General features: G+C 41.5%; 1 protein-coding gene across 1 annotated transcript; it reads right to left on the bottom strand.

The window, feature by feature from the left end:
• Positions 1–1,455: 1,455 nt before the first annotated feature.
• pgrmc2 (progesterone receptor membrane component 2) lies at positions 1,456–24,146 on the bottom strand. The gene is made up of 3 exons (XM_088914626.1): positions 23,770–24,146; positions 5,203–5,358; positions 1,456–2,833 (listed from the first exon to the last, which is right to left on the bottom strand). The coding sequence occupies exons 1-3, from the start codon at positions 24,113–24,115 to the stop codon at positions 2,736–2,738; spliced, it is 600 nt and encodes a 199-aa protein (XP_088770752.1). The 5' UTR covers positions 24,116–24,146; the 3' UTR covers positions 1,456–2,735.
• Between the last annotated feature and the right edge of the window lie 1,900 nt (positions 24,147–26,046).

Genomic DNA, 26,046 nt, shown 5'->3' with positions numbered 1-26,046 from the left:
ACTCACAACTGGCAGGAGACCTCCTGGGAAAAACTAAGGTTGGTGCTGGAAGAGGTGTTAGTGGGGCCAGCAGGGGGCGCTCACCCCGTGGTATGTTTGGGTTGTAATGCCAAAGTATGGTGATGGAGTATGAGGATACTGTAAAAAAATGTTGTCCGTCAGATGAGACATAAAACCAAGGTCCTGACTCTGTGGTCATCCCAGGGTGTTTCTAGAAAAGCTTAGGGGTGCTACCCTGGCATCCTGGGCAAATTTCCCATTGGCCTTTACCAGTCATGACCTCCTAATAATCCCCATCTATGAAGTGGCTTCATTACTGTTCTCCTCACTGAGAGCTGATGTGTGGTGAGCGTACTGGCACACTCTGGCTGCCGTCACATCATCCAAGTGGGTGTTGCACATTAATAGTGGAGGAGAGTCCCCATTACCTGTAAAGCGCTTTAAATGGAGTGTCCAGAAAAGCACTGTATACAGTAAGAGTAAGAAATGATTATTAACTGGATGTGAACTTGAATCCTGAAGCCAGGATCTCACAACGTAGAAAAAGCACATCAGAGGAGTAGACACACAGGTCCTTATTCTCCCAGAGCGATGCAGAAGTTAACAAGTTCCAATTTTATTTAAAAAAAACTTTAAATATAAGCATTACAACTGGATATACAGTTACTGCTTGGTTACTTATTAAAGCCAGCTGTACCACAAATACTGGAGCACCATGGGAAAACTAAGAAATGAAGTTTGCTGAAGTAGCCATTTTTGTAGCTCATAAAACCAATTCAACATAAGGTTAAGACAATTTCCATGATGTAAACAGAATATTAACAGAATAAATTAAATAACATCCCCTACGGCAAACTATTACACAATGCTGCAGTGAGGCTGACCAAAAAAAGGCAAGAGCTCTAAAATGGGCCACAAAGTAAGCAGGATTTTCTCTGGAGTGCAAAGCCTGAGCTAAATCATTAGCCAATCATGGCTAGCGCTCCTCATGACCACGTGCTATTGGCCAGGCCTTGCAGGGAAGGGTGGGGTAGGAATTGGGCAGCGGTCTGTAGTCATGACAAGCTTGGCTGTGGGGCACGTATCATCTTACAGTGCTGTCAGCAAGAGCTACAGAACTACTGTAAGTGACGTGGGACTCCTTTCATAAGTGTACCTCGAGGTTGTACAAGGATAGCATAGTTAGGTCCAGTCGACTGAGGTTTCCAAATTGGTGGGGGCGTTCCACGGAGAAAAGTCAATGTCACATATTATTAATGGAAATAGGCTCATGCAAAGCACTGAGGAGATGTGTTCAGAGGTAAGGCCAGAGACATATCCACAGATGATGACCTGTAGTAGCACCAGAATCAGCCTGGATTATGGTGCGTTGTCCACAGAAGCAGAAGAAGACAGAACCATCCCACCCTCCTTCCCTCTGTCAGTTTAATTTCGAAAGAAAACTCACAAAAATCAGTTTATAACCAAATTGTTTATTATGCATGAACATGTCCATCTTTTCTCTGCCGCGCACACACCCTACATCACTACAAGAAGTCTGAATTCAGCGTAGCTCACTTCTGGTGTACATGCTTTAATAAAATGATACATATATTTACAGGTTCTGCGGTTTCCCTCCCACGTTTAACCTACCCATCACTTTGCTTGCACGGTATTTCTTGTACTGTATATCCCCCCACACTTTAAAAGAGCTTCCACAAAAAAAATAGAATAAAGCATGGGGCTTTTGGCCATTACAACACAGTAGTATATGGATTTTGTCAACTACATAAATATGGCAGTAACACTGAATATACTTTTTAAAGTCTATATACAAGGTTGTGACGTAGGAAAGGACTGTTAGTCGTCGTTTTCTTAGACCAACGAGTGCATGCCTTCAGTCTGATGTGATTTAGATCGGAAGTGACATTTTTTCCACAAAACTTCAATGGGGCAGCCTTTTATCTTCTTTTTCATCTTTCAAACAGTTCAAGTTTAAGTACAAAACAACTGAAATAAGGCACAATTAATATTGACCATTTGGGGAATACAGACTTACAGCTGACTTCTGTGGCATGTAAACATAGTTGGTGAAATTTCACTGGCAAATTGCTAGACACTCCTCTAAAATGAAGCCAAACCAGTGATCTTCCCTTTTCGATCAGAGATTCAGCTTTAGTGATTCGACACGGTTCAACGGCAAAGACCACTAAACCCCACTGTACAATCACATGATGACAAACTGAAAATCTAGTAGTGCAAAAACTACGAAGACAGCGGTAAAAAGAGAAACCAACGACATATTTCCCCTTTGGACTCCCCACTGCTCACCTAGACCCATAATGCTTAAGAAGCGAACGTAGGAAAGCAAGAAGCTGATCGGCGGTGAAGTTGCAACGACGAAAATGCACAAACTGCCCCTTCTTGGCACCCCTCCCCGACGCGTACCCCCCAGTTCCCCAGATCAAAACGACCACCCTTCGCCGACATTACAACGGTGACGAGAAGAACAAAACAAAACACAAAAACAACCAAAAAAAAAAGAAAACAAATGTTGGCAGCACAAACCAGACATGATGAATCATTAAAATCCCCAAAAGGAGTACACATCCTTGCTGCTGTTGTTGTTGTTGTTTTTTTAATCTGTACAGATGGGAAGTGGCTTCACTGCCGAGAGAGGTCACAGAACCGGCGCGGTCCGGGCCGTGTGGCACGGGTGCAGCTCTCCTGGCCCTGGCTTTGGTTGAGCAAACAGTTCAGTCGTGTCTCACGTGATCCTTGATGTCCTCCTCGTCCGTGTACTCCGACGGCTCGTCCCCTGGTTTAAGGAGCCGGCCCACGTAATCGTACTTTTCTGAAACGCAAAGCAAGTGCTTTGTTGGAAGTCGAGGGAAAGGGTGAGGAAACAGGCAGGGGGGTGTTGGATATTCCTAGTGCTGGCGTGACCCAAGACAGGCCGGGGAGCCTCCTGGATAGTCTTATTCAGATCAGGAAAGACTGAATTGAAGCTGCTATGCAGTCAACACAGACTATGAAACTATACAAATTCCCTTTCTTCAGTGAAATTACACCCCATCTCCTACATCAGTCTGCTTCTCGTATACATTTTTTCTAACCTTTCAACATTTTTGAAAACTTTTTATTCAACGATGAAAAGATTTACCGGTAGGACATGAACAAAATAAAACAACTTACTGCTTTCATCCCTAATTTTTCCAATTATGTTTTGTTTCTTAATATAATTATTTACATTATGCCAGCATAGATGGGAGGTTAAAAATGGAAACACAACAAACAACAAATAATCCACACCCACTTTGATTTTGTCCTCTTTCACAGAACAAAATCAGGTCTCAGTGGGATCACAAACCCAATCCAGGCTTGCCAGTATTTGCTAAACCTTTCAGCTTGTAACCTAACAGAAAAGGGGATCTTTTCCATTATATAAATCTCCTTCACATCACTCACCTGTTACCTTTTAATGGTTTTCACTATCTAGTATCCTGAAGTTTGTTGCACAATCACTTCTTATTACAATGTGTGCAAGGTTCAATAATACTATTAATAATAACGATTGCAGAGACACAACCAAGATAAGGCATCAGATTACTGTGATATAAATATATCTGCAGAAATATTCAACTAAAGTTTGCACACTAAGGCATATGCTTAACTGCTGACTGCCTTTTAAAAAACACTGAGCATCAAAAGGAGTACCACTACCTATAGATACATTTTTAGACAAAAAATATATGGATTTTTGATACTGATTAAATATGGTGTCATATTTATTAACTGATCACTTATGTCTGACCACGATCACAGGTTCTTTCAGAAAACAGTCTGCCTTCCTGACAGTGCCTTTCATAAGCACTAAATCACTTCATTAGTGAGAGTTAATTGGGAACAGGTGACAGGGTGATTTTAACTTGCTGAATCTCAAGCCTGGTGAAAATCAAGAAGAAAAAAAACAAGTAGTAAACAATATGTGAGGACAATGCTTTCATGTCAGTGATTGATTGGAGCAACATCTGACATATAAGACTTTCCAGCAGTGGTGATTAAAATTAAAAGAGCCTTTTTTCAATCTTCTGATTTGACAGCATTTTACCCTGTCCTTACTTTTAGGAGTAATACAAAGTATTAGGCATCTGGGTCTGGAAAAATAAAGATTGGATCAGTGTCACTCTACAAAGATTGGATCAATGTCATTCTACATTTCAAATAGATTCTAAAATATATAGCCATAATGTTGACAAAACTCTAATGTGGGAAAGCTAACCCTAACCTGAGGGTCTTCAGCACTTCTCATTATATCTGGACTCTTATTATCCGAGTTTAAAATATCCATAAATCTATTTTAAAAAATCTTAAATGCCTGGTGAAAATTCTAGAAAGAAAAACACAGGAAGTAACCAACATCCAGACCTTTTAAGAAGGACAACACTTTCATGCCAGTGGTATACTGGAACAACACTTCACGTAGACTCACCAGAAGTGGAGTCATTCTGAAGTCCTCTTTTCTGAAGAACGTCACGTGACATGTGCAGAATTATATCTAACCCTTATTTTCAGCAGAACAACTGATGGAAAGACCCAAGTGCGAGGGTCTAGCAGGAGGGTCTAGTGGCACATGGACCTGCACGGTGCTACACTGTTCAAGCCCTGGTACCGCACTTGATGACCATCCTTAGGGCTCCTCGTGACACGACAGCACAGATCCTCATGCTGCTCGTGCTACAACAGCTTTCCTGACACTGAAACTTGAAATAGCTGTGCCATGGATGCCCTACTCACCACAACTGAGCATCACTGGACATTTTGTGGGACAAACTGGGATGACGTGACATCTAGGGCTTAGAGTTCAGGCTCAACGAGAGGAACGGGGCAGAATCTCACAAAACAACACTGCGAACTGGTGCAAAGTGTGTCGTCAGGGAGGTACAGCCTGTCTTGCTACCAAAGCTGGCAACACCTGCTCAAAGACTGTGACCTTCACAGCAGACCAGCTCCACTGATCATCCCCGATGATGACAAATGTCAATCGGCAGATTAAATTTACCTGCTTCGTGTTGGTTCGATAAAATGTCAGTACAAAAGAAAATTCCAGAAAAATCACAGTTCTGCTACCTGTAATAACTGCAGTTACAATGAACTTCTTTTGATGCCCAGTGTACATGCAACATTTCTTCACTGTTCCTTAAAATGTGCAAGTCGTCTTACCCAAAAACTGCATCTCCCATTCTCTTACACTCTCCATCTGTACAGCATTGAGATCGGACAGGTCGTCATACTCGTCCCGCAGGGCTTCTTTATCCAAACAGAAGGTCGCCAGGCCCCTAGACGCATCTCTTCCAGCAAAGATTCCATATGGTCCGTCTGCGAAAAGGAAAGAGAATTAAATATGACCAGAAGGCTCAATGAAAATGTGAAAAGGTGAGTGCTTAATGGTAACCTGAATGACAGCTACTGAAGGCTTTTGCTCATTAAGTCATTTTAGACATAAACAATACACTAATGATTACAACACAGTCAATATTTATCTGTATCGCTGCAGAGTAAAGGCAAAGGAGGAAAGATAAGAGAAACCACAGGACAGAGAATGCGTGGTTGGATTGTCCTGTTGCAGTGCAAAGGTTTAAAAGTAATGACAACAGTTTTCAGCTCCACGCTCGAGAGACTCGGCTGGAATGTTGTAATACCTCACAGGCTAACTTCAGTTCCAAAGGGCAGCGCGAACATTACAAGCAGGCACTTTAATGACTGGGCTGGCACAGGTGCGGGTTAATTCCAGGTACGGTACTACGGGAAGCTGATCAAGGCACAAGGCAAAGCATCTTGCATCACCAAAGCTGGGTTTGTTAAAAAGCACCTGCTGCTTTTCAACTGTCCATAATATTCTACCGATAATAGAATATTACTATACAAAGTTCCCTCTTCCGACACGAATATGATTTCAGATTGAAAATATATCTTTCTCCTCATCTGAGCCCTTTTCTTTCAATAAAATGATTAAAGTGATCTGTTCTTTTCTCTAATTGATTAATAGGATCTGCTACTAAAACCTTTAAACACTGTAGCTATAATCCAATCTTTTTGATTAAGAACTGGTACCCTTCACACCCCTCAGTGATGTTTTCTATGTTTGGGAATGTGTGCCAATACCTCAGCTGTGTGCTCCAGCCAGGAAGTATGGGGGAACAGATTAGCGCTAACTACAAAGAAAGAGAAGATCAACTTTTGTGATTATGCACTAGATCAAGCAAAGCAGTGGGTCACTGGGAGTGATACACGTTTACAGCTCTCTGGTGAAATCAGGTTGCATCAGGTCACTGCATTTGTTCCGTTTAGAATTTCAGAGCAAACATGATTCATGGGAAAACAATGTGCAAAAGTGTCGAAATTAGGACCAGCTCTCAGGAGTACACTTCTAACACTTGAGGACTGCTGCACTTTCAGTGCATTCGGGTACAAAATACAAACATTTAAAAAAGGCCAACATTTTTCTGGATGTTATGTTGGAAGTCGGTTTTGTCTGTTGCATGAGTAAAAGCTGTGACCGATGTGTGAAGAGGTATACCCACTCACTGTACCTATTAGTGTGTGCTGAGGCTGGATTCTTTCCTTCCCAAACTGCTTATTTGACAGGATCTTAAATTGCGCAGGCCATATGAACTCGCCTTGCCCCTAGCAAAATTCCAAAAAGATGTAAATCCACCAGATTTTTTAAGCAAATGGTTTACAAATGAGAATCTTAAAATGATACCCAAGTCTTCAGTTTACTCGTAACCCAGTCAGCAATCACAAACACTAACCTACTCAATTCCTCCTTCCACAAACTCCATTTCAGTATCAGTCACACACAATTGAATGTGTGGCACAATACTTTTCACCTTTACGAAATATCTTGAGCTTCTACAAATTAGTCACTTTTTCAAACACAACACTGAGTTTGCATAACTATGTATGAGTTACATTAAAGCGTCAAACTGCAAAAAAATGTAAGGGGTCAATTTGAGGAGTTTCTGCTTTGGTACTCGCATTAAGCACAATGCTCCACATTTACCCCTCCTTCTGAAATTCTGTAGCTTGTGTGTAAATACATGAGCACAATCGATGTCAAATATTTTCACTAAGAAAAATCTCTCTCTTTTCTGGGGGAAGATAAAATAAAGGCATAGTACAAAATACAAGCTACAGTCCAAAATTAAAAACCAGGGAAAGCTCATGATCAGACACATCAAAGACATCTTTTACAGACAGACCAAGTGTTTATTTTGGATGGATATAAAATCAAAAGTTCCATACTAACCCATAACTAAGTTTATTGCTCTGCTACACAAGCTCTCCTGAAACCCAACTCTTTAATCTGCCACGGAGGTCAGTACGGAAGCCATCCACAGCTTATCCACACACAGAAACCCGAGCCGAGCCAGAGCTCTAACTGTTCCGCAAGCAAATTGCTGTTTGCAAACACATGGGTGTTTCTGTTCAAACCAACGACATGAACAGAAACACCCATGAAGAGGGCACTTAAAGCACTTGAACTCTGTACCACATCTCCCCACAGACACAACTGTAAGAAAACTACAGGAATATCTGGCAGTGTATGATGGGACAAGGCTTCAGTGAAGTTGACGATCGATGCCGATTTGAAACATGACAATTTTCGTGTCTTGACATAGCAGCTTACTCCTGCTGCATTCTGCAGCCCCTTTCCACTACACATGGAAATAACCGTCACATATGATAGATTGAGTCAGCCCTTCACACGAAAATCATGTTTGCTCATGCAAGATGAGCAGGCCAGAAATGACAGTATGCGCTAAAATGTTGCACGTGATCTAGAAATTACACAAGAAGCTTGGCAGACTACAGAGAGCAAGGTTATTCACCCTCTGTCGATCTTTGGACAAGAGTGGAGACGTTTATGGTCTCCTTGAATATTGTCACTTTTGCAGCAAAACCTTCCAAGTTAGCAAGTATCTAGTTCCACTTCTTAGAGCTTGAGCAAGTACAAGAGCTAAGAGCAAGTCATTCCAGTGCATGAGGGTCTGGCACGCCGCTGAATTTAATTAAGCGGGCATGAGGAGTGATCTTAGCTGAGACTGCCTTTGGAAATAGAGCTCAGCAGCTTCAGAAGAACTGCAATTACTCAGCTGAACAAGTAATAGAGCCACAAGTGACAGACACAGTCACATCTAAACCAGCCCTTCACGCAACAATAATGACATTTTAGGCTCTTCGTTGGGTATGCATCCTTAGGGCTGGCAGTATTCGATGCGCAGAATGAAACCACAGTTGAAACAGTTGTTTCAGGGGGCCATCATCACGTAATACATGCTCATTTCTGCAGAAAGTCCTATACTTAATACGTGGTGGTGCTCAGAGCAACACCATCTCTTGATGCAAAACGCAGAGAAATGGCTGTCTCGTAGCAGATAAACAACTAGTTCCTCCACATCCTATAGAAACATTGATAAAGCTGTTTCACATGTGCACCGAACCTCGGGGAAATGAAGGCACACAATAATCAAGATTACACGTCAGCGATTCAGTATCTCTGCGGCGAATTTGTTGTTTTCAGTTCAATTGGGAAAAGTGCTACAGAATCATGCAACACTGTCTTGAACTGGGGTGGCACAGTGGTTATCATTGCTGGGGCCCCGGGTTCAATTCCTGGAGTGCTATCTGCATGGAGTTTGTTTGTCCTCCCCCATGTTTGCGAGGAGTTCCTCCTGGTGTTCCGCATTCCTCTCATAGTCCAAAAACATACGGGCAGGTTCATAAGCTTCTGGGAATATTGGCCTTGTGAATGAGCGAGCGTGCGTGCGTGCAACTCACTCTTGAAGAGTGGTTGTTTTCCCCCCCAAGGGGATCAGTGTCCCTCGGTGGGAAACGAAGTCTCAGAGGTCACCAGAGATTCTCCTACTGTGTATCGGTGCAATACTGTACTGTAATAAAACCCAGAGAGATAAGACGAACTGTGATATAAGTTGGGAGGCATCACAGAAGATATTTTACATGTGAAGTAACCACCCGATACCAAATCTTATCACCGCTCTGCATATGCAGTTAAATTTTCTTTCCAGGGATTTAAAAAAAAACAGAGTAATGCATTAGTTACATAAAAATGACTGCTGTACCAGTATGCTGTTTATGCCTTTAAAAGCAAAGAACAACAGGATTGGTTTGTTACAATATTGCATCGTTCAGGCACCCGTGTTTCTGCTATGGTGTTGAACGGCATTGGCGACACATACAGTATACACGGTTAAAATAGGCACGGTACTGAGAGCAGGCGATTTCAGAGGTCTGTCCTGTCTCCCTGGGCGCTACTGATTTAAACGCACACTGCCGCACTGTGCTATCCGCACACAAGGGGGAAATGACAGCCTGGCACAGAGGGGACTCCCTGTTACAGACTGGCTGCCACAGCTGCTCCATCTTCTGAAGCAGAAAAGACAGCAGAAGCGACCCCAGCCCTCTTCCTAGCTGCCTCCAGAGACAGATGGCACTCTGTGGCAGCTGCTATCCCCACACAAGCGTGTTCAGGTCGAGAACAGCCACAAGGGACACGGCTCTGAACCTGCTCGACTTTCTCACTGGCTTCCAAAGGCGAGCAGCAGTTATCCCGGGGCAACCTCGCAATGGGAAGTCTTCAAGACGCATTTCAGCCGAAGCAGAGATCTTCTGTCTGCCAGCAAACATCAGAACGTATATTTGTTTAGACAACTGTGTAGATTGGAAATGACATTTAATTAACACACTGTGAAACGCATCTCAGGACAATGCATTCACGTGGGTAAAAAAAAAGGATCTTTCAATTTAAATTAATATATCCGAAGTTCTACTTTTCACTGCTAAATTATAACTTATCAGGTTATAAGTTATACACTGGTGGTCATCTACTTCAATTATAAACGTTATCGTGTCTGTGCACAAAACTTCTCTTGGCAGAAACCCATGTTGTTTCCTTGAATTCTAATAACTAGTTGACACAAGACACTGACCCAGCTCCCAGAGAATAAGTCACAACAAACTGCGGAGACATGTGAGCCCGGGTCCTTAATCCAGAGGTCAGACTGAAGCAATCTGACAGTTGACCCTGTGGATGCCCCTGAGGATTTTAAACCCTTGAATCAAATTCCTTCACCATCTCCTCTCTTATAGGCTTCAGAAAGATTCCGCTCCTTCATCATGTCTTCTTCACATGATCCTTTATTCTTCTGAAGAAAGGACACATCTGTTTGGGACTGAAACAAAGGAAATATAGTAATGTGTAAATTGTACTGCTTGACCCTTCCTCGTGCTTGCAGTATTTTACAACTACCTGGAGCTCAATTAGGTGGTGTGATGGCACAGTGGTTAGCATTGCTGCCTCAAAACGCTGGAGCCCTGGGTTCAATTCTGGACAGGGGGTGCTCTCTGTGTGGAGTTTGTATGGTCTACCGATGTTCGTGTGGTTTACCTCTGGGTGCTCCGGTTTCCTCCCACAGTCCAAAGACATACTGCTAGGTGAAATGGATTCTAGGAAAAGTGGCCATAGATCAAAGTGTGTGCGTGTATGAATGTCTGCCCTGTGATGAACTGGCGTTCCATCCAGGGTGTACCCTGCCATGTGCCCCTTGTGCAAACATAAATTATGTACTCATTTGTTTGGAAATGGATGGATGGAGAATTTTTTGTAATGCATCATAATTATACTAAACTTCGATTTGATTGAAACTGAGGGGCGCTATTGATGGGATATCTCGCAAAGGTGTCCTGTAGCCAAAAAAGCAAAAACTCCCCGCTCCACATCTAGAAACTAGCCAGCAGTTAATAGCATAACGGTTATGAGCCAGTAACCATGAGGCAGAATCCAAGATATAAGGCAATACCTACCACTCTACCTATTGAAGGAACATGTTTACATTAGCATGATATTCCTGAAATGTAATAAATGAGGTCATAACATATATTAGACCTTTAGCTACTATTAAATAATCAAAGAGATTAGATCAAAGCTGGTCAGCAGCTTTGTGGAGTGGTGTGGGGAGAACCACCTGCAACTGAATGTAGCAAAGACGAAGGAACTGGTGATAGATTTCAGAAGGAAATGGGTCAAACCTACTCCTGTCTACATCCATGGGAGTAGCGTGGAGATAGTGGACTCATACAAGTACTGTACCTGGGAGTGCACATCGACGATAGACTGGAATGGTCTAAGAACACTGAGGCCATCTACAAGAAGGGTCAGAGCCGACTTTACTTCTTGAGGAGTCTCAGGTCCTTCAATGTATGTAGTAAGATGCTACATATGTTCTATCAGTCGGTGGTAGCGAGTGCCATTTTCTACGCGGTGGTATGCTGGGGCTCTGGGATTAGAGCAGTGGATTCTAACAGGCTAAACAAGCTCATCAGAAGAGCAAGCTCTGTCATTGGGTCTGGCCTGGACCCCCTGGAGTTAGTGGCTGAGAGGAGAATGGTGTCCAAACTAGAGGCCATCCTGGACAACGTCTCCCATCCCCTCTATGACACGCTTGTAGAAATGAAGAGATGAAGAGCACATTCAGCAATAGGCTGATCTATCCACGGTGCGACAGGGAGCGCTACAGGAGGTCATTCTTGCCTTCTGCCATAAGACTGTACAACTCATCCACTTTGCGTCTGGGCAGAGGCAACATTGACAGTGACCTGTTTCTGGACTGAACAGTAAACTGCTACATCTGTTCTTTTCTTTTTCCCGTTTACAACCGTTTTTGTGCAATATACATTTATATTTATATTGTGCAATACAACGTTTTGTGTACTGTTCTGTTCTGGTTTGTTCTTTGTGTGTTCTGGACTGTGAGTAACTCTTCTTATTGCACTTCTCACTGTACTGACTGTATTGTATGTATTGTATTATTATTATTGTATCATTCGTTACACTGTTGCTGTGCTGTCTGTGTTAAGCTGCTGTTGCACTGCAATTTCCCTCACGGGATCAATAAAGTATCTATCATTAGAATTAGAAAAGAAAACACCCTTCATTTTGTCACCTCACCCTGACAGTCCCAGCTCTGAAGTTAGTGCTATAAAACTGCCAGTCTTCCAATCTACACAATTCTGTGACAACCATCTACAGGGCCTTGCAAAAGTTTCACCCCCTTCCAATGATGCGATTACACAAAATACACCATTTATAATTCAACACAATGAGACCACATTGGAAGTAAATACCTCAGTAACTTTCTCTATACTGTATGGCTGGTTTTTATATACAGTACATCTTTGTTACAATGCCCTTTTAACCTGATCTGTGGATCCCAGCTCCAGTGCTGTACAAAAGAAATTTCTGAGAAACACAAACTATATAATCTAAGGTCCCAAGGGCCTCTGCCAGTTGTATTTCTAAAAACCTGCAACCATTTAACTGTCAGGCCATTAAGAGATGTGCTAAATTAAGGGAATTAGAGATCATCTGGAAGGAAAATAAAGTGGGTGTTTAACTGATCAATTACTTGATAAATTTGTCAATTACTCACGCTAAAGCCAACTAGATGACACTGTGTGATAAAACTGTAGTGATTGGCTGTCTCACGCATTGATAACCAAACAACAAAAGCAAGTTGTAACAGACGTTTTAATCAGAGAATGCTTTTTTTCCCCACTTTGAAACGATCAGCACTACAAAATGCAATAACTACTGTAAACTGCAGAGACAGATTCAGTACACACTCCAGGAAGACAAAGACCTCGTTTTTGTACAAGAGGCACCAACAGGGCAAAATGCAACAGCACATTAATAAAATGGAAATGTTGTGTCCTATCAATGACCATGCTCAAATGATTAAACTTATTCATCAGTAATATCTTATATATACTGATTCACCTTTGAGAGTTGTGGCAAAGCTTCCAAAAAATTCAGAATTTGGATGCCAATGTCTGCAAGCCCATAGGTACAGTATCCACTTTCCACTGCACGCCTCATGTAGGCTAGACTTTCAACACTGTTAGTCCAGTGTTGCATGATGGATGATTAATTTGTTCATGCTTATGCATCTTCACAGGACTGTCAAAGATATTTACGTACATTCATCCCATGATTTAATTCTAAACAGAGCGTCTTTATTTCAGGATCACAAGATGAGTGCTTTGTAAAGCAAGAGTCTGTTTGAAGTCCAGATGCCAACTTAAGGATAAGAAACATTAACAAACAAGTATATACAAGCATATTATTGCGATGCCTGCTAAAAACAAAAAAATGACTCACTCTTTAAACGACGGATTTAAGCTCGTGGTTCTAGTGCTTGCAATTACGGTTTTAAAAATGCGAATTTTACATGAAAGAGACATGGTTAAAGATTTTGGTGTATTTTGTATGGAGCAGACACAGGACAATCCGAAAGCATGTATTTGTGTGTACACTCACAGCAATCACAACAACAATGCGGTCCTCTAAATTTTAAACTTCCCATCTACAGTGTACAGCAAATACTGTGATTGAAATGTTGAAATTCCTGCTCAGAAACAAAAAAATCAAGCATGTTGTAACATATCCGAAAGCATCATGTGCTCTTAAAACCTCAATAAACCTAAAGGGGAACCACGCACTCCTGTTGCCTTCTACACTCAGAACATAAAAATGAAACAAGTGTGGATGATAACCCTATCATGCAGTGCATGTTTGATAATGTTTTTAAAAGGAGGATAAGGATTCAGTCATTCCCAAGGGGTTACACTGAGTGTGTCGACTCTCACACCGTGACAACCAATTGCGAGGATGTCTTCAGGACTATCGATTTCCGTTATACCGTCAAGGTTCAAGACCTCAGTACAAAACATACAAAATGGAAATGAGTGCCTAAATGTATACACGTAATACACGCTGTAAAATCAATAGCTACTAACCACTGAACAATGTATCAACCACTATAAAATTCATAAAACACTTAGGAAGAAAGCAACTTTCTTAAAAAGATACACCACTAACAAACTAAGCGCCACATACACTACATCATTCAGCTAGTCATCCAATTTCCCCATCTAATTTCTCCATTTAGTCAACATTTTATTATCAGGTACTCAGGAATGTTTAGCTTGACCTTCACTGTAGTCAAAGTGAAGGTCGCTATAGTATAGTATTTGTGCCAAAAAAGGTTTATGAAAGCTTTCGGTTGATTCTAATTCTTTTATATTTTTGACCTCAAACACAATCAGATCTTCATTACAAGCTTACTGAAAGAAAATGTTAACCCGATTTAAAATAGAACACAAACATATAAGATATATCTGGATTATTTTGTTTATACTTTGTTTTTTTTAACTGAAATAATTCAGTTAATATTAAATGGATGGCCTGGCATTCTTCTCCAGAATTTGCAGATACAGTTCTGAATTCATGGTTCTGTCAATGATTGCTGGATGACCAGGTCAACAAAAAGCAGGCCCCTAGTCTGTCCAGAAAACGTCCAGTAGTGGATCGTCTACGTGCTCTTTGGTGAATCATTCAGGTTCAGTCTTTGCTTGATGATTAAGTACTGAACTCGGTCTTTAGCCACAGAGAGAGAGACTACAGATCCTTAGACGTTACTCTGATGTTCTTTGCAACTTCCGTGATTTTCTGGGTTCTTCTTAGGGAAATTTAAACAAGACGACCTGTCCTGGGTAGGGTCACTGTGAATATTTTTCATTTGTAGACCAACAGTGTATGGATGGAACTCCAGACATTAGAAATGGGTTTGTAACCCTCTTCAAACTGATGAGCATCACTGCTCATTTTCTGAGGTCCTCTGAAATCTCTTTTGGTCTTGGCATGATGCGTTTCCACTAACCAGTAGGGTGAAGAGGCTGTCTTCCAGCACATCATGAAGTGTGTGAATTCCATCTAAACTGCTTAACCTAAATCCCTCCTGTAATTAAAATCTAGTCATGAAATAAAACAGATATTTAAGGCACCTAAATTGAACATAGAATAAAATCCTCAACATTGTTCTAATAGTCCCATATTCCTTACAAGCACTTATTCCTCATGAAGACTACGCTTTCCACTGGTTAATTTCCTGAACTGGAAAAAACCTTGGCTGCAGTATGAATTTAACATAAAGACCAATTAAACCCAAAACCTTATGGAATGATCCAAAATAATCTTGTACATGGAGCCAACTAAAGACATCACCCAGAAATTGAGAGCCTTTCCACACTTTATGCAGAATCCGATTCACAGAACGCCATTATTGGAAGGCGGGGTCTCAGAATTTCTTCTGTGCTCTAAAAAACCTTCACGTTTTACAACAGCATTCACAATTAGATTCAGAAATTAAGATATTAAACATGGAGGTGACAGATGCCAAGCAATAACCGTCACAGCCGCTGAAAAAAGCTCTACTGAATTAAAGCTCGTTGTTATTAATGACTTCCATTCTACTCAACTATAATTCTGAACACAACTGTCATCTGTATTAATACCTACCATGTCTCACCTGTAAGGCAGCACTAACCAATGTTTCAGATGTGACTGGGCTTTGTATAGCTACACAACATCTGCTGCCACACATTTTAAACGGCAAATAAGGCCTGTTAAAATGTTTAATTTCATTAAAAGAAGCTAAGAGGAGTATTGCCGCACAGTGAGTGTCGGGCTCCGACTCTTGTGCTATGTCTGGAAAAGAGCTGCCATTCCACAACACAAAATAAATATTGCTTTGAGCAAGCAAGGAGGCTTTTTGTCTTCCAATAGTCAATGAATAATACTATCACATACAACAAATTCAACTGAGTAAAAACTATGCAAGGAAGCTCATAGGATATCTATGAAGGAAGCCATATCACAAAATTAAGAAAATGAACCCTCTTACCAATACCCCTCAAGCCAGTGGAACGGACCGATTCAGCAAGAACATTTCAATATCCGTAGTAAAAACAGCCTTCATGTGACCACCTACCTTCTGGCTTTGCTGAAAGTCAAGCTACCAGACAGACATGTTCATGTTTCCTCCATGTCAATGAGTAGCACTTTTATTACTTCTGTGTCACGACAGGATGCATTAACATTCTTATCACACATCTGCATCTCTTGCTTTGGGTACATGCAAAAAAAAACGCATCATCCAAATGCATAAAACCAAAAGAAGATGCAAACGGACAGTAAATGCATTTCCATCCCGGCTGAGTTCACGTGTTTGTTTTCCAATCTTGTTTTATGGAGACTCACGTGTCCTCTAGCAACAAACAAAGGAATAAGGGGGGGGGGGGGGAGGCAAGGAAACGTTTAGATCCTATCCACAATCCTATTCTCAATACCAGATAGCGCTTCATTAGAATAAACTAAGACAGGAATGTCCCTCTGAAAGCACACTGGACCAAGCTCTCAGAGTGGACGTCAAGTCTAACGCACGTCAAAGTGCTTTTTAATGAACTATAGCCACCCCACTCATTCAGACAAAAAGACATCAGGTGTTTACACAACTATCAACGTTTAATAAAGCGGGACAATATCAGCACTTTACATCAAAGACCGAAAACTAACAGTTGTTTTCCATATCTGTGTGGTTAAATTGTCCATCATACTCTGAAGCTTTCATCCTACAACTTTTTTGAATTTGTTTTATATAAAAATGTTCTAGTCCAAAAAGTCTGCAAGAACGTTGCATGTGAAGACGCTTTGCTTGGTGCACCACCCCTTTTCACAAACTGATTAACATATCAGCTTGAGCGTGACACCTACAAGAAAATCAGCCCTTCAGTTGGAAATCTACTCCCTTAACTGCAACTCAGCATCAATCTCATACCTGGAAACAAACAATCCTGTACTCATCAGATGCTCATAGTGTCACATCACCCAGAAGAATTTGGACAAACTGATTTCAGAGGCTAACAGATCTATGTGTACTTAATTATTATGGTACCATGGTACCAGGAACATGTCATTTGAAACGTTTAGCTGTCGTTTATTTAGGAAGTGACCGTGTTAAGATACTGTAGGAAGTCTACATTTCATATTCAGCAACATGGAAATCCATCATCTGTATAAGGTTAGGCTTTTGTTATGTACTTTTATTGGCTGTGAAAACAGGTTGTTTGGGTGTTGATGAGCATCTTCAGTTAAGTCATGCATCTCCGCTGTCTTTTGTGGTGCACGAAGTTTTATTTACTGCCATCTGCTGGCTAGTGTTGCTTCTTTTAAAAGAAACATTTACCCTGTTGAGTGTGCCAGTCAAGTGCCAGCCCCCAACCCCTGCCTCTTTCCTTTTAAGATGTTGGCCTGCCAGGCTTTTCCAACCCGTGTTCCAATTGTCACAGAACCTGAACTGTCTGTTCACAGGCTCATCACCCATTTCAAAACCTTCATGGTCCTTTAACAAGAACACCCATCAATGAAATGGGCCTCCCGTCATGAGGTTTAACTTCCCCTTATGGGGACAAACACTGCCAGTGCTGTTCCCGGAAGGCCAATGGATCCATTAATGCATGATATTTATTCTACTCTGAATCATAAAGAAAATTTATAAGATGGAGAGCGTAAGAGTCCCTTTTCTGGCACAATGAGAACAGTCGTAATGTCATTAAGAGGCTCTTCTTAGAATTACAAATGTAGATCTTTTAAAATATTACCAGAGAATGAATACAATAACCTACCTTAAAATGACAAAAACTACATATAACCCAGAAGTGTGTTTCATAAACTGCAAAAAAAAAACCCCCACAAAACCACTGTATATGAGAAGTTACCACAGTTTAATAAATGCAGCAGACCTTTGCTATAAAGGTCCAATGTGCACACTTGATTTTGCCTGTTAAATAAAAACTAAGCCTCAACAAGCAGGGTACAGAAGAACAATTAATCTGTTAGTCTTATTTCCAGTAGCAATGATTCTAATGTTATTTAGATTTGGTCCTAACTGCTGCACAGAGCACATAGATACCCTGTGGTATTAAAGGCCCAAAACAAATGAAATTTTAAATTGGTTTAATAGGATTTCAGAACATCTCCCTATTCTTCTGGGATGTGTAAGCTATAAATGCACACCCACAGACGCTTTGAAGGAACATTCAACTTAACAGAAGCTTGAATTCAGTCAATATTAGTGCTCTGTTACACTAGTGAACTCAGGCTGCACAATAAGGTTCTTTCAAATTCAACGGCAGAGGCCGTACTGAGACTTGTAAGGAGACGTGACCCTTTCAGTGCGCAGGCCAGGGTGAATAAGGCATTCTTGACCTGCTGGGTAACACTCCCTTGTCCTTATACAACAATTTGTTCTCTCGCTGCTGCAGTGTGTTCTGAGCCAGCCACGCTTGGCAGACATTTCCAATGCCTGAGCAGCTAAGGGGGAAAAAAAGTCCATACATACCCTGATCACACAATAACCTAGCTTCAGCACTTCTGCTGAGGAGGGCAAAGCAAGGTGATCATTGCACTAATATTTTCATGTGCACGTTGCCAGTTTGTCATACTGATAAGCACAGCCATTTGAGTCCCTACAATACATTCCTAAGAATTTTGCATTTAATAAGTTCCCCCTGTGACCCTACAGAAAGAATGTCATAATGTCAACATCTGCCAGACTCCCTGTTATTTTCTCATTCCTGAACTCCAGTATACACTGCCTGTCTGTGCTGGAGCATGCTTCTTCCAGCCTGATACTCTGGAATTCACCTCTGGGTCAGCTGGAAAACACTCCTTGTACTGTACCTATACGATTCTTTAGTTTTACATTTTGAAACTCTACAACATCTTGGTTCAACATTAGTCCCTTCCCCAGGTGTCCAAGTACTGCAAATGTAAATAGAAAAATGGAGACTTAAGGTAAACTTGTATGTATATATCATCCAAGTGCTGTCATTGACTGATAATCAGGCACAAAAGCTTCTAAATACACGCAGCATGCCTATACAGTAAAACAACACACTGGCAGTTCCATTTCACTTTTTGAAAAAAAGAGTTTAAAAAAATCAAAATGCCCTCACTGGATGCATAAGTGGATCAATTCTTCATGCGTTTTCAAGGATAGTGGCACACCACTAACATAAAACAAGACTGTCAAGCAAGCAGTTTTCCAGTATTCTATTGATTCATAGTTTCAGTTGCAGGTAATTCCAATGAGAAAGAAACCAACTGGGACACATTTACATCAGTCCCTCTGTTCCCTGATCCAAACTTGCCCTGCACAGCCTTACTTCTTCAGGAAAATCGGCACTGAGCACAGCACCTCTAACAACGTTAATCTCTAACTGACATGTTCACTAATCAGGGGTGTGCAAGTCCAGTCCAGGAGAGACTCAATCCAGTAGGTTGTAGGTCTCTTTAAATGAGTGGTACCTGAGGAAAAATTAAGAACTTTTCACCTGCTTCAGTTAAGCCAATACTGAGTTCAACTGAGGTGTTATGAGCTGAACTGGAATGAAAACTCTTAAAATTGAAGCAAAAAATAATTGCCTGTTAAACGTGGATACTACCTAAAAGTTGTGGGTTGGGTTATGCCATATTAATAGCATGAGCTAATAGAAATGGTGAATAGTTTGGTTGTAAACACAAATTACACTGATTAACACGTCAACTTTCCGAAAGTCTTGAATTTCTAGATTGATTAATTACTAAGTGTCATAATTTGCAGCTCTTGGTACACATTTGACAAATCAATAAGTCTTTTTTTTTAACTTGAGTTACTTCAGCTCACGAACAAGCTTGCTGAACTTTCCTACTGGTTAAGATAACATTTCTCAAGACCAGCATCCGATTTGCACATTTAAAGCCTGTGGGGCAGACTCGCAGTTTTCTTTTACTAACAAATGCCTTTAATTTTTTTAAATGTATTTAGTTTCACTTCTCTTTGAATTATTTAATTTCACTCCTCAAAGCCAGCGTATGCCATTAGGAAATCACACACTGAATCAAACAGCAAGTGATAAGAGGATACAAAACTGCTGCCTGTGCAAAACAAATGTCAGATATTAGGTGTGTGATATTTTTGTGACAACAAAAAACATTTGTCTCTGTCAGACTACCTTTTTTAAAAAAAAACAAAGCACAGTAAGTGAGATGACCCACAAAATAAATAGCAAAAAAGCTGCTAACATTTATGGCTCAGTCATAAAACAATTAGTTGTCAAGAAATTTAATTTGGCAGTACAGAATAAGATTGGGATCTGTGACAGGCTCGATGTGGCACAAACATGAACAAAACATGCTCATGAACCAGAGGGCACACTAAAAAAAATTGCAATGAAGTGCATTTCAACCTAGAAGCAGGAGGCACTTCTTTACTCAAAGAGTTGTGGGAGTGTGGAACAAGCTACCTAGCCATGTTGCTGAAATCGATACCTTAGTTCCTTTTAAGAAACAGCTGGATGAGATCAATTACCTACTAACTACCAACCGGGCTGAATGGCCTCCTCTTGATTGTAGCGTCTTACATTCTTAGGCCTGCAAGTACTGCATTAAAGATGACCAAATGGACACAGGAGAAATCAATACAATTTCAAAGTTGATTGAAAAGCCTACTGTTGCACAACTCAATTGCCTCCTTTTATTCAGACACCCTTAAGATGCCGTTTGTTTTGCAAAATAAACCCATGTGCACTGTTCTTCCGCAGTCCAGAAATTCTTGCTCGTCTGCTGTTAATTCTCAGCTGCGAGGAGTCAGGACCCGTCTCACTGCTAGCACTCCCCCAGCTGCCCGACAGAACTGAGCTCAGCAGTCAGCTTTCAGCTTTGTCTTAGGGGGACGAGGCAAGGCTCAGCAGCAGCCTGAGATGAAGCAGTGTTTCAGGACCGCGCCTGCAGGTGCCACCGAGCTATAAGAACAATACCTGCAGATGAGCGGTGTGGTGGCTCTGTGGCTAAGAATCTGCGCCTGTGGCTGGAAGGTTGCCGGTCCATATCCCGCGGCCGGCAGAGGAATCCTATTCCGTTGGGCCCCTGAGCAAGGTCCTTAACCCCAACTGCTCCAGGGAAGCTGTATAAATGGCTGACCCTGCGCCCTGACCCCAGGCTTCTATCTCCATCTCTGTGTGAGAGCAATCTGGGGTATGCAAAAATGTAAGAAATTGTATAGGGCTAATAAATTGATCTTATCTTATCTTAGATGAGGGCCAGGCTTGGCTCATCAAGGCTGTGTTCTAGCAGCTAACTGAACCAGGAACTCATCCAGCCAATCAGCTAATCAGCCACCGCTTGAAGAAATTCAGGCTATCGGGCCTTGAAAACACCTTCCAGGCTCCCACAGCCTGTTGTGTAAATAAGCATTTTAAGAGCACCTCCCCTTGGTTTCTGTTTGTGCCCTCTGGTTATTCTGTTTCTGACTGCTGAGCTGGAGCACACAGCTGAACTGCCACTAGTTAGATATCCGCTGTTTTCTCCTTCGGACAGCTGACTTTCGAAATACACAATTTCCCAGGATTTTCACAAAGGTGCAACATGTTAGTATTCAACACGCATGAAGTTAGTTACGGAGATCGCAAAATACTGCGTCAGAGATTAACCCTTTTTTCACTGGGCTTATCAGTCCTGGATAAAAATGCGGTCAGCTTTCCGTTGTACTTGGGAACTGATACGGTATGGCCCGCAGAATTTTCAAAAAAATGTAATCAGTGATGCTCTGCTAGAAAAACAAATTATTAGTATTAACATTTCACATGCAAGTAGCAACAACATTAAGTGTAGAGCTAAGGGAAAGGTCAGTGGAAAAATCTATCTTTGACCCAGTTTACTTATTGAAAAAAAATATGGAAACTAAAATGAGCATTCATTTTGTTCTGCGCAGCTCGAATGACACGTTAATTTTAGAGAATACAAAAAAAGGTAGCTATTTCAGTGAAATGAAGTCAGCTGTGCTTTGTTTCAACAAAGCCACTTGGTCATTTGCCTATGCAATTGCAGCACCTAGAGTACCCACAATGCCAGGAACAGCCACTGCATATTTAAACAACATTCATTATTAAAACAGGAAACCTCATACTGTTCATTTCAAACTGTATGGAACAGGAAACACGTCTTTGCCCAAAGGGATGTGGGAGTGGGCAACAAGCTACCCAGCTGAAGCTGAAGCTTTGTCTTCCTTCAAGAAACAGCTGGATGAAATCCTGGGATCAATCAACTTCCAACTACCAAACAGACCAGATGAGCAGAATAAACTCTCCCCATTGGTAACCTCTGTTTTATTCCTTTTTTTTTGCATTCGATTCTTGATTTTACACACTTTTGTGTTTTAATCACATTTAACACTGGACCTCCGCCCTCAGTGAAGATTCTAAAGCATCCAAATATTTCACCCCTCTGTAGCAGGTTCATTTCAGCCCAGATATGACATAGGACTATTGTTCTTTTGCAATTGATTCATTTCTGCTTCAACGTGCGGGCGTTTAAAATCCAGAGCACAGCTATGTGGTATCTACACTGTGCATGATTATATGCATGCCTGGACCAGCTGGTGAGAGTGTGTATGATGCAAGAACTTGTATTCCTACTGATCTCCTGCAGCACTGCTGCGTTCACTTACACAGCTGCACGACAATGTGTTAAGGGCAAAATCTATCCATGGAGGTGGAGGTGCATGTAGGTCTCACTTTATACTTTGTAAGATTATTCTCATTCTAAAGCAGCATAGCTCATTTATGCCGTTACCTTATAATTGCTCAGGACACCTGTCATGGGATTGAGCACATCGGTGGAATATTAAAGGTCTGATGAACTGCAAGCCAGGAGAGCCGAATGCAGGTGAAACGGACGACTTTCCTAAAGCAAATGTACTCAGGAGTGCGGCACGGGGAATACATTTACTGTTCCAGTCTGTACAGTAGGTGTGCCACAAGCCCCCTCCTTTCCCCTCTGGTGACCCTGTGCCATAAACCGTCAAGACACACATTATTTAACCTGTGTGAAGAAGAGCATAAAGCCTCTATATAAAATTCATTACTGGAGTTGATAATACTCTGAACTAGCTTTAGAAATCACTGCCCTGTCCTATTTTAATTTTTCTGTTTAACGGCAGTGTACATATCAGGTCAACTACTGTACACACATTGAAAGCTACTTAAGATATCGTACATAAAGCCAGCTAGAATAAATTCTAATCGGAAAATATCGGTTTGCACAGCTTTTCCCGTCTTTGAGATAAGTTCTGTGCAAAAACCAAGATTCCGGTACTATTTACAGTTTTAGACGCACGAAAACTAAAACCACTAAACACGATTCACACTCCCGAGGTCACCTTTTCTCTTCAGCAAATACAAAACACGTTGCATTTCCACATTCCATCGGACAGAGGCCAAAAGTGCCGCCTTTTTTTACAACAAAAGGCCACTAGCTTCTCTTTTCTTGTTGTTGTTCCGGTTTCTATTGCTAACCTTGCCCCACGACAGCTTTTTTTTTCCCCCAAGAAAGGTAAGGCAACGAAAGAATGGATCAGGCATTGCTATTTGTCAATGACAAAGGGAACCGCCGCGCAGTCTATTCTTGCGATCGGTTTTAAATTACTATCACTACATAAACGTGAAAAGTCCCCACGCAGCTAGCCCACATCCAGAGCATGAAAGACGCACCGTGCAGGAACCCCATGCAACCGTGTATAAGAGGGAAATGACACACGTACTACACGCATTTGCACTTATATGCAGCACATTACGCTTTACTGCGATATGAAATCCAACAGCAGGACAGGGTCTTTCTTAGGGTGCACCATATCTAAATGCACCAGTGGTGTACAGACAGCAGATCAAGGATGTGAACCTACGTGTACATTCTCAGCAGTATCTGGACAGCTCAGCGCATGTGTAAGTGCACGATTTTCTTCCATTTAGCCACCTCGCACAGATCGTCCTTACCGCGCCCATAAAACCTCTTCCCGCTGGTCACATCGAAGACTTTCATATTCACTGCCATCAAGATCCGTGGGTTCTGCACACCATCGTATTCCCTCAGCTGCTCCAGAGTAAAATCTCGTCTCTTCATCTTGGGCAGAGACGCGGCCTCCTTCCCTTGGGCCGCATCCGAGCCGGCCCGCCTCCCCCACCTCCGGTAGATCCCGTAACAGAGGGCCAGCACCAACACTAAAACACTGACATTCAGCAACATGCCGCCTAGACCGAGCCCTGATTCAACCTCCTCTGAAGTCCCTGGCCCGCCGCTAATGTCAGCTGCTCCACTCCTTCTGTCTCCATCGTCCGCCATACTGCACGTTAGCGCCTACCCCCACAACACTGCCGCCCACTGGGGCTGGAGTCAAATCTGATTGGGTCACCACGACACAAGGCGTGGTTCACGTCGGGAGTTGTAGTATCTGCTCGGCAGATGTCGTGCACCCCTAAAAGACTACAGCTCCCTGTCACCCTCGCGTTTACATGATACCCGTAGTGAAAGAAGGCGAGTGATAATCATTTATTTTACCGGTTGCGTCAAATATTGATTTACAGCGAGGGCCTGGCTAAGAGGTTTACTTTCACTGTCACACAGAAGACAAATCAGTTAAAAAAAAAAGAAATAATGAACATAACTGGACATGACATATAACAGGACGTGGCAGTGTCGACAATCGCAACAGTGAGGCAGGCAAAACTCGGTCATACAACTGAAAACACCCTCAGCTACGAAGATGGATCACTTCAGTTTACTTCACAGGTTGTTCTAGTCATTGGCAGCGGTAAACTGAAATAACTTGCGCTTAAAACTGTTGGTCTTGGATGGCTTAATTTGATAAACGTACTGCAATAGGAAAGTGTTTTCCCAATTAAGAATCTTCAAGTTAAATTACGGTTAAAATTCAATTTATCAGTAAGGCATGTGTCTTGTATGCAACGGCCATTCAAGGATCAGATCACAGTGGCGACAGTAATAATTACGGCAGACTAAGACATCAAATTAACAAAAAGCAACTTTAAGCCTGTAAACCACAAGAACAGTATCACTAAACCTCAAGGCTAAAACACATCAAAGATACCAAAACCTCCATGTTAGCAACAACAGGCAGTCATTTAATAATAGGATATAAAATAATTTACCATAAAAGATCATTCAGACCAACAAGTTCCCTTTTTATTAATCACTTTGAACTGCCATGTTTCCATTTCTACCTTTCAAGGACACCAAGTTAACCTGAATTGTATATGAGACAGTCTGCTTTAAGAATCTCAGATATCTTAATCCAGTATTTAATGATAACACTTTTAAATATCCTTTAAATATATTTAAGTTGTCACTGGTTATTGTGGTTGCCTTTAGGCACTGAAGTCAAACTTTGCCTGAATAGTTCCTTTATTTAGACTGAGATCACAAATATGCAAGAACCCATCTAAAAACAATACATCATATTTTATTTTGTCTATGGAAGCAGTTTGTCTTTGCATTACTGTGCAGAGGTTTTCTGTCTATATGGAAGACAAAAATTGTTTATCTGCAGTGCAGTATGTGCAAATCTGATAAGACCTGTGGCAAATGTTGATATTGCTCTTGAGGCCCCTGCTTGCTATCAACAAGTTCGGTGTTGTAATGTTATCTCAAGGATTATAAAGAGTAACTGTAATATATGAGATAAATATATTACACATAATTCTCAGTTATACATCTTAGTCCTGTGCACTCTGTTGAAATACTTTTGCAACGCTAGAGACAAATTGTCTGATTATCTAGGTGACCTAAAAGCACAGAAGTTTTGCAACCTATAATGCTATTACAAAAAAATAAAAAACCTCCAGAATGAAAAACCCAAAGCTTTAAGGGGTTTAAGCCAGAGAACAGGTTTGATCTCAGAAGATCTCAGCAGGTTTACTTCCAAGGACTAGTCTGGAAATTGTGAAAAGTAAGAAAAGCACGACCACCATCACAAAGTGAGATTCTTGGTCAGTGTATTATTCCTGACCTCCTCACATCCCTGTTCAAACTAGAGCTCCCTGTTGCTGATTGAGCCTAAGCTGAAGCATCACCACTGGTCTTTTCTTGGATGCCATTGTTCTGAATCATAAAGCACAGATCAGCATTGCAGCACAGTATGTGAAGCACAGGTTTCAAAGACACAAGGAACACATTAGTTATACATCATATCTGTTGAACAAGATGCAACACTGATCACCAGATTATTGAACTGTGAACGGTAGACCGTTAAAATG

The sequence above is a fragment of the Atractosteus spatula genome, chromosome 1 (genome assembly GCF_055471065.1).
Source record: "Atractosteus spatula isolate fAtrSpa1 chromosome 1, fAtrSpa1.hap1, whole genome shotgun sequence".
Taxonomy (NCBI): Eukaryota; Metazoa; Chordata; class Actinopteri; order Semionotiformes; family Lepisosteidae; genus Atractosteus; species Atractosteus spatula.
This window is presented reverse-complemented; position numbering and strand designations above follow the sequence as displayed.

Coding starts and splice junctions, on each gene's coding strand:
- pgrmc2 (XM_088914626.1), bottom strand. CDS start 24,115: ATGGCGGACGATGGAGACAGAAGGAGTGGAGCAGCTGACATTAGCGGC. Junction 5,359..23,769: donor GAAGAGGTTTTATGGGCGCG/GTAAGGACGATC, acceptor TCCTTTTCGCAG/ACGGACCATATGGAATCTTT. Junction 2,834..5,202: donor ATGGGAGATGCAGTTTTTGG/GTAAGACGACTT, acceptor TTTGCGTTTCAG/AAAAGTACGATTACGTGGGC.